Source organism: Branchiostoma floridae, chromosome 14 (genome assembly GCF_000003815.2).
Source record: "Branchiostoma floridae strain S238N-H82 chromosome 14, Bfl_VNyyK, whole genome shotgun sequence".
Classification (NCBI taxonomy): domain Eukaryota; kingdom Metazoa; phylum Chordata; class Leptocardii; order Amphioxiformes; family Branchiostomatidae; genus Branchiostoma; species Branchiostoma floridae.
The window spans coordinates 17,457,432-17,466,855 of NC_049992.1; the positions used below are offsets into that span (position 1 = coordinate 17,457,432).

General features: G+C 41.7%; 1 protein-coding gene across 1 annotated transcript in view; it reads left to right on the forward strand.

Annotated features, from left to right (window-relative positions):
• The window catches only part of LOC118430188 (metabotropic glutamate receptor 3-like), a 44,361-nt gene extending 41,160 nt beyond the window's left edge, over positions 1–3,201 (forward strand). Inside the window, exons 6-8 of the mRNA XM_035840897.1 lie at positions 195–201; positions 403–1,632; positions 1,995–3,201. Of these exons, the coding sequence (XP_035696790.1) occupies positions 195–201; positions 403–1,632; positions 1,995–2,839 (2,082 nt within the window). The 3' untranslated portion in view covers positions 2,840–3,201. The remainder of the gene's footprint in view (positions 1–194; positions 202–402; positions 1,633–1,994) is intronic.
• The last annotated feature ends 6,223 nt before the right edge of the window (positions 3,202–9,424 follow it).

The following is a 9,424-nucleotide window of genomic DNA, read 5'->3' on the forward strand; positions in this document are numbered from 1 at the left end:
GCTGCTGGCAATACGGCCGTACACTATATGCCTCATGCTGCGCACGTGTACTAAAATATTTTTTTTCAAATTATGTAGTTCTCCTGTTATATTTCCAAAACGCCTCTGACCGAGCAGTTTGTAGGGACGCTATAGGTGATGATCTTTATTTGCATGTTCCTGTCCATATGGGATTAATTTGATTGATGTTAAAGGCTATTAGTAAGTATTATTGCATGTAATTATAAAGGGCAACATAGATGACGTTAAAAATAGCCATGACCATAGTTTGTGCATATTTTGTAATATGTACACTTTCATATTTAGTTTGGAACAATGACCCTGACATTACTTATAATTTTTGTCTGATACTCATATTGTTTATTATGAAAAAATTCTTTACATGGGCTTTTTTTTTTACAGGAATCACTGGTCAAAAGTTCAAATTCAGCGCCGTGGGTGACGGGCCTCCGAGGTACAAGATCCTAAACTACCAACAGATATCTGATGGCGTCTATGAATACGTGCCGGTCGGGTCTTACAGTGAGGGACTCGACGTCAACGTTAGCATGATAAGATTCAGACTCGACAACGAGTCCTATCCAGATTCCTTCTGCAGCAAGGATTGTGGCATCGGTGAGATGAAGAGTTTGCAAAACGAGGCGTCGTGCTGCTGGATCTGCATCCCGTGCCAAAAGTATCACATCCTAGTGGACGAGTTCACTTGTGAAGAGTGCGAGCAAGGCAAGATTCCAGACGAGTTCAAGAGGCAATGCCTGAACGTCTCTCTACATTACTTGCAGCACAGCAGTCCCTGGGCGATTGCTCCGATGACCTTCTCAATCTTCGGCATCGTCAGCACGACTGTAATTCTATCCATCTTCATCCACAACGCAGAGACGCCGGTAGTAAAAGCGTCAGGTAGAGAACTCAGCTACGTGCTGTTCGCTGGAATCTACTGCTGTTTCTTCATGACGTTTGTTCTGATTTCCAAACCGTCCAAGTTCGTCTGCGGCCTCCAGCAGGTCGGGGTGGGCTTTTGCTTCTCGATGTGTTACACCGCGCTGCTCACCAAGACCAACAGGATCGCCAGAATCTTCAACAGAGCGAAACGTTCCGCCAAGAGACCGAGCTACATTAGTCCTAAGTCACAGCTGCTGATAACGTTAGGACTAGTGGGCGTTCAAATTCTCATTTCCGCAATATTACTCTTCACAGCCCCTCCCATCGCGAAGCCAGACTTTCCATCGCGGGAACAGGGCCAGCTCGTCTGTAGCGCCGTTCTGGACGGCTCCTTCATGATAGGATTAGCCTATCCTATAGCACTCTTTATCCTCTGTACTTTTTACGCATTCAAGACCAGGAAGATTCCAGAAGCATTCAACGAAGCAAAGTTTATTGGTTTCACGATGTACACTATCTGCATCATATGGCTGGCATTCGTACCCATCTATTACACTACAGCGAGCAATATCGAAGTGAGGACTGCTACGATATGTTTCACTATCAGCATGAGTGCAGCGGTCACTCTGGCGTGCATCTTCCTGCCAAAGGTCCATATCATAGTGCTTCATCCAGAGAAGAACGTCAAGCTGAGAAGAATGACGTGCGCCAGAAGACAGAGCTTCTACTCACTGCAGGGTACTTCAGAAAGTAAGTCGCCATGTGCGTTCACCTTAAAAAGCTATCATCAAGTATTCTATGAAGCAATGTTACATGTTATAGACGTGTGCACTTTGACATCGTACATGAAGAATAAACCTGATACACACGACAAATTATAGATTAGGTACTTGGTGAGAAGGATCGACCGTTTTTCTTCAGCACTGAAAGGCAACCTTGTGACCTGGGGTTAAGGGTCACATGGTCACGTGACAAAAGAGTGTGTAAAAGGGGGCGGTGGTGGCATTGGACGTGGCTAATGATGGAAAGTAAGATCTGATGTTTAGCGCCTGATGCTTGACATGTTTCGTGTAATGTCTTGTTTCAGAATGTCCTTTACTGTTTCCCTTTAGCTACAGCCACAGAACTCGCTCTGGCGAGACGGAGGTCCAAGATGAACATGTGTCCCAACTGTGGCGCTCCTATTCCCTTAGCCGTGGCCAAATCCTTAGTGGACAAAGCTATGAAGAGCAAGGAGAAAGAAGAAAGAAATGCTGCAGCTGGGGGACGTAATCGACGCGCGGTGAAGTTTAAGATGCCAATAGACGGAGAGAATGCTGTTGCCTCCAGCAGTTCTCGTAGGAACCCACTTGGCACAACTGTGAGGAAGCGGGGTGCGTTTCGGTCGCGAAGGTTCACACCTCCCGAACGTTCCACTGTGGAAAACAAAGAATCCGTAGAAGATGCTGCCCCACCCACCGTAGAGATAGACATAGCAAGAACTCCAGAGAAATCAAAAGAAGAGGCGCAGGTTACATCACCAGAAGAAGGCTCTGAAAAACAGCCGCTATCAGTAGAAATAGAAACAGAAACAGAACCTGGCAAACCAGAAGTTCCCAAAAGCTCACCTCCTCATGACAGCCCATTGGCGTCGTCTCTTCACGAGGAACAAGAAGTCTCGGTTTGTATGGAGCTCTCCACGGCAGGACCATCAGGATCAGGGAGTTCAACCACAACAGAAGAGGTGATTGCCAACCACCATCCTCCTGTTGAACCAGATTCCGAGACAGAGGATGACACTCAAACAAACTGTGTGGCGACAAACAACACCGCACCAAAGGACAAAGACTACAGGATGGCGCTTCAGGAAGAAATCAAATTCGCACCGGAGGAAGAGTCAGGGTTTCCACTGGAGGAGAAGTCGGACATAAATTGTACTCCGGAGCTGAGTCATATCATACAAGAAGCTACTTGTTAGTAGTGACTATACTTTTAATAATGTGTTCAGTTTAGTAGCAAAATTGAACATGGATCTATTACCCTCATGTTTTCTTTCGATAGTTTCAAAGGTAGAGGTTAGTTTGCTTTTTCTTTCTGGTGATAACTGTATGTCACTCGTAAGGAATGTATTCTTCACTGCTGCTTTCACGTTAAAGCTTTTTTTTCAAAGTTGACCCGGAAAAGCAAACACGTGTTACCCTAAATCTAAAACAATAAGAAATAGTCCCATGAAAAAAAATCATATACACAGATGAAATGTTTTTTCTCTATTGTTAACGAAATCAGTGACGTATTGTAATTAGAATATACGAGTTTCAAGTCTCACGGTGCCATTTTAGGTCAAAGGTCATTGGGTACTCCAACTAACCTTTTATCTAAAATGGCGCAATGAAACGGAACTCGTGTATAAATGTTAACGTTGTTTATAAAACAGAAATTGTTGCTTTGCCAGTGCTACCACGGATGCAAAATAATGTTCAGATTTTCAATGGCAGCATGGTTCTTATTATTTTTTTGCCGATGGCATATTTGATGATGTTCGTATATGTTCGTGAAATGTTAAAGACGTCGTCCTGTCATTCTTCAATATGTTGACTATATTTCATTGAGATTATACGTTGTCCTAGATGTATTAGACCGTGTTGACTCAATTATGTTGATGACATACAATAAGAACACCAAAACCCACGAGTACGTCCAAAAAAACGAATTGGAAAAAAATTGTCTTCGGCATGAAATGTTAAAAAATGACTAGTCAAGCTCACTGAGTATGGTGTACCAAAACATATTCACTTTCGTTCTTTCACATCTTCCGTCTCTTTGGAATTCTCTTTGGCATTTTAAGTTATCAATACAGGTTTTCCGATATTTTGTTTTTAAATTTATTACATGAATTTAGTTTTTTTGCATGCGATTTACAGTATTGTCGAAAACATAATTATTGATGCACTCGAGAATGTCATCTTTTGATTCAATCAACATGGTCTTACATAAAAGCACGTGGTGCTATCATTACAATGTCTATAGATACCACAGTCTATGGTGTTGGGTGTTCATTCAAAAGCAGAATGGGAAGAAAATACAGCTTATATGTAATATACATTGATATCGTCTGGAAACAAACATAGAGAATGGTGATGTTGTTGGGATTGAACGAATATCAAAGATACCTTGGTGAAAATGTATGTTTTTGGATTAGCCAATGGCATTCGTTCCAACTGTTTGCTAAGATCTAAAGTCTAACATCTTATCAATGTCGCACTGTAAAAGCTAACCTGGCATCCAGTCTATCGTCATTAGGCCGAGATTTCTTCGGGACAGAGGGAGCTCTGTGCCGCCTGGATAATCTTTTGCACCCGGTGGTGTTTTTGTATGGTGTCCGATTAATCTCCTACTGCGGCCAGCAACTCTATCGGGTGCATAAGATTACACCGGCGGCGGAAAGCTTCCTCTGTCCCGAAGAGAACCTAGGCAATCCACGTTAGGCTAAAAGCCAAGTAACATACTAAAGTCGGCCAGAATTCTTCATAGTTTTTCATATCTATTTCCTCCACATCATGAGAAATAGGTTGTGTACTTTTGTTCGCCGAATTTGCAGGTGGCATTTGTATGTTTAGTAGCAGCATATTTTACTTTATCACCAAATGGCATACAAATTCATCGACCTGGATTTTGAAACTTTAACAAATGTCATTGACGCTGCACAAAATCTGTACAGTATACATTAAGACATGCAACTTGTCATTTAAAGTATTGCTTTACTTTTCTTGCGAATGCTTCACGGTGCACAAAGATCAAATTACGTGCAGTGAACGAACAATAAAATTAATTCTAAAGAGTTAAGAATGTTTGTAAATGTGACCTATTCTGTGAAAGGTGCTCCCAGTTATCAAATTTTATTCTTTACTTTATAGTTACATGATTCAATGATCAATGTTGTTGACATGATGTTAAATGGTCTTGTCGTCCGTCGAATTCTATGATGTCAACAGTTCTTGTGACGTATCGTTTGTGGTGATATTGAACAGGAATTACCAACATAAAGAACTTCTGAAAAAAATCATTTTGTAAGAGAGCTATTTTTGTGTGTAACATGCAGCAATGTCGTCTCATGTATAAGCAATGTATAAAAGGAAGATGTTGCTATTTCATAAGCCATTGGAAATTACTGTGAACGTTTTATTAGAATCACTGGAGACATTTTGTTCCATTATCTTAGAATGTAACTGAGGGACCATACAGTTTTTGTACATTTGAACTCAAACCATTGTTATACATGTTTGTGGCACATTGTGAGCAAACGTGAGTTGTGAAGCTCTGTTACGGGGGTGTCTCACTGGATTGCGGCACGTTAGTGGTACCATTGCGTCCCAAATTCAAACTGCGTTACTATTGACTGTTGTTATCATAGTGCACCAACCATGCAAAACGTATGACTAAACGGCCCAAAAGCAAATCATAGAAATATCAAGTTTTGTTATGGATAAAATTTGAGTGCTTTGCAAATTACTTTACCACAGAGAGGTCGCCAATGTGAGATACCCATCTTAGTGTTGAGTTAGTCTATTACTTTGTATTCGTATTATTATATTTAATCTCAGCGAAAACTTTGATCTGGTCGTTTGGAAAGTGTTTTTAATAAACTGTTCTCATGCTATGTGGTATTTTTCATAATTTTGCCACATAATATGATAATAGGGTAACGATGCAACAGATATCCGTATCCTGATTGGGCTATGTTGATTTGATTATATGAATGACATCCGTGCATCAAATTTTAAACTATACTGTAAATTGTACAACGCAGGTATGAAATGAACACAACATTTGTACCCCGTGCATTGAAAAGAACTATCGAATTTCAATGTAAATCCAAAACTCAAAGAAAATGTGAAAGAACAAATTTAGAAAATGATTTCGTTCTGTATACCCTAGTCTGTGTGTTCAGTCGTTTGTTCCCCCTACCTGATTGAACTCAAAACATGTTTTGCACGTTTAGGGGTTCCCATCAAATCCCAGAGGATGCCATCCATATAAAATCAACATGGCTTTACAATACTAAACAAAATACCTATAACACCTATAAAATCCCTGACATAAGTATGATTGTCACCACAGTTTAGAGAAAATACCTGAACAGTTATATAACCAGCATATACTATTGACATAAGAAACCTCATGATTCCGACCGTACTACATCTGCGGCAGATCTTAGTATTAAGTAACCATTATTAGTTTCCAGATACAAGTTTCCTGGACCGATCACGAAATGTAAGATATCATTAATACCACAACAAGCCATAATTATGCCTCTTGGCGTTTCTGCACATATTATGAAGAAACAAAAGCTAAGTAGAAATATATCTAGAACATAAGATAAAAGAATATCAGGGGGTATAAAAGTCTCAGAGAACACAGTTTTTTTGCCAATGGGCATTTACATGACTAAGAACCACAAGGTGGGGAGCTTCGAAGCCTTAACATTTATTTTGAAGTTTAGGGTATAATCTGCAAAATAGCGGAGGTCATGACATAGCGGCCGACGCACAGGCAGTGCCCGGTAACAGTACCAAAGCGCAAGTTCAGGCCGACCGAAGAAATATCTTAATCCAACCTATACAGTCTCACCACTGATGTATTATTTCACCATTCGGCACAGTTTTCACCTCGCTGTACACACGTGTTGTGCATAGCAGAATTACTACGGCCTTTTCAACGGGTGTGACGCACTACTTTATACGTAATTCCTATGGATAATGGGGATCGCGGATGGATACTGTGCTCTGAGACGTTAACGCAGTCACGTTTGGGACGGCAGCAATGCCACCTAGCGGAAAAGTAGCTCATTACGCCCAGATAAAGGCAGTTGTCGAAAGTTATCAATACGTAGCTGGCGGGATATGTTTACTTTCAAATAATACATCTCATTCCTTGGTTATCATAATATTATTCAATTTTGAATTTGTCATTTGGAACAAACATTGGGCTGCAGTAAAGAGGGTATCTCACTTACTGTCCAAGAAGAGGTTAGGCTCCGGCTTTGACACAGCAAGATACAATACAATTAGAAAGCCCGATAAAAACGTTAAAAAACAGCCGGGGCCTAATATAATATAACCTCTGCTTGGAGAGTATTCTCACTGGGCTTTACCTGTTTGCGAAAATCATTCGCCAACTGGTTACAAACAGGCGCCAATCAGCTAAAATTCATCGCCATCTATTGCCAATCAGCGCCATGCCGATTTGTCGCCTGACATTGCGTTTTGTTTAAGTCACATAAAAAAAAGAAAACGCGAATAGGCGCCAAACAGACGCGACAACTGCAAATTTGTTTTTGCTGAATCTTAATCATTGCACATTTAGCTTTAGATTTAGAAGTAACACTGATAACCAATGAATTCATCTTGTATGTTATTGGGAGCAAATGTGCGGATGTGACATAACCCCCCCCACGGCCATTTTGTTCGTAGAGGTAACGTATTTTACCCGTGCGTCTCATGTCAGTGCAACCGCAAGGGCAAATTTGTCTAAATTATTTCTAAAATTCTGAAATTTGCTGCAAAAATTTGTCGTAAAAAGGCTCGAACCAGTGAGATACCAGCTAAACATACCAAACTAATGCAGACCCATTGAATTTATAGAGAATTAAGAGATGGCGGACGAGTACGGTCACGCAACACGAGGTCTCCGGTTTTGATTCTATATTGAAGGTGTTAACGCTACAGGAAGTGAGTTATCGGAACTTTATACTAATTCTATATATACATCGCATATTCTGTATATGATTTGGAGATTTTGAAGACTGTTAGGAGAACTTTAATTGTAAAATGGGTGACCACGCCGAGGACCACGCCAAAACCCACGCCAAGACGCCGAAACGCAAGACCCCGGGTACGAAGTTCTGGAATGTCAACCTGAACCAACTTCCCGCGGACGAGTCTCTTGCCTTCGACTACGAAGACCAAGATAAATCCCGTTTCTGTGGGGTTAAACTGCGGTCCAAACAGCTGGACAAATGGATCACAGCCCACAAGGACGCTTTCAACGAAACGTTTGAAAGGACCAAGGAGACAACTGTCACCTGGAAAAGCACACCTGGCATTACATGTATGACGGTCCAGACCACCACAGCCACAAGGAAGTCAGGTAAAAGTCTTCTCTTTGTACATTTCTATCACAAGAAACACGGATTGATGGTACAAGGGCAATGCACCAAGTGGTGGATGAACATTTTGTATCCTGAACTCTTAGTCAACATAAACGCCCAAGTAGATATGCAGACAAGGTCAACAATCAAAGATGGCGTCCTACGCGTCAGGGACGCCATAGACAACTTTCCTACGGTAACGCTAGAATCGACTACACCAAAGCAAGTCTTTAATAGCAGTGTCCATGAAACACCAACTTTACCCAAGTGCGCCAATCCTCGAAACCTACAAGATCTGCAAGCACCCGTAAGTGAAGATATGGAAGAAGAGATACAGATTGTGTTTGATACAAGCGCAAAACATAGCGGGAACATAGAAGTGCCCGTAAGTAGAGATGCGGAAGATCAAGGGCCGGGTAGGATTGAAAAACGCGCCAAACAGGTCTCTGATACTAAGAATGGCGAACAAAGTGAGCTTACAACAAAAGCCGTAGATATGCCAAACTTAGCGCGGTTGACTGCGGTTGAGAAATCCCAGAGAATCAGCGATGCTGCTTTTGGCGATTTACAGAAACAGTTTGTCGACATGACTCATAATCTTCACGCGCTACGGGATGAGCTGCTTACAAAAGAACGGGAGAGGGAAGAGTCTCAAACCAACATGCTTAAAGAACTGTCCACTAAAGTTGAAGCAGCACAGAAGTCACTAGAGAGCCACATCAAGAAGGTAGTCAACAAATTACAGACCAACATCTGTCATGTCCAAAAAGATCTAGTGTCGCAAAGAGAGGAGCTAGCGAAAGAAAAAAACACGACAGTTCAAGAAATGACAATAGAGCGGAACATCTGGATGGAGAGGAATCGTGGCTTGTCCATCAAAGTCGACGCCTTGTCTGCATCGAATGCAGAGTTGCAGCAAGCCATCACAATTCAAGACTCAGAACTTCAGTATTTGTTTGATAGGTTAAAACAGATTGAAGAAAACCGTACCTGCCGAGGTTGTACAAAACCAACACACACGGACATGCAAAACTTGAACAACGTGCATGACAATGACATCCCTGGCGACAAACAAGATAACAATGCTGCTACCAACCAAACCATTGTCAAGCAGATTGCAAACATGCTTCCCTCTGCCCATGACAATGCAACAATTGCAACACAGAGCCGTGAAGTCCCTTCACCAGCCACGAGTGTGAAAGAGTCGGCAACTAACACTAGTACGGGAAGTCAGCATCAAAGGTACGAAGTGAGAATTTTTGCGGACTCCATCTTCAGAGATGTAGATGTGAACGTGCTTTCAATGGAAGTCCACGAGATTGGTCAGACCAGCACAGTGACAGCAGCCATTGACTGTATCAAACAAATCACGACTCGACAACTCAGCAAGTTATACTTCACATCGGTTCCAACGAT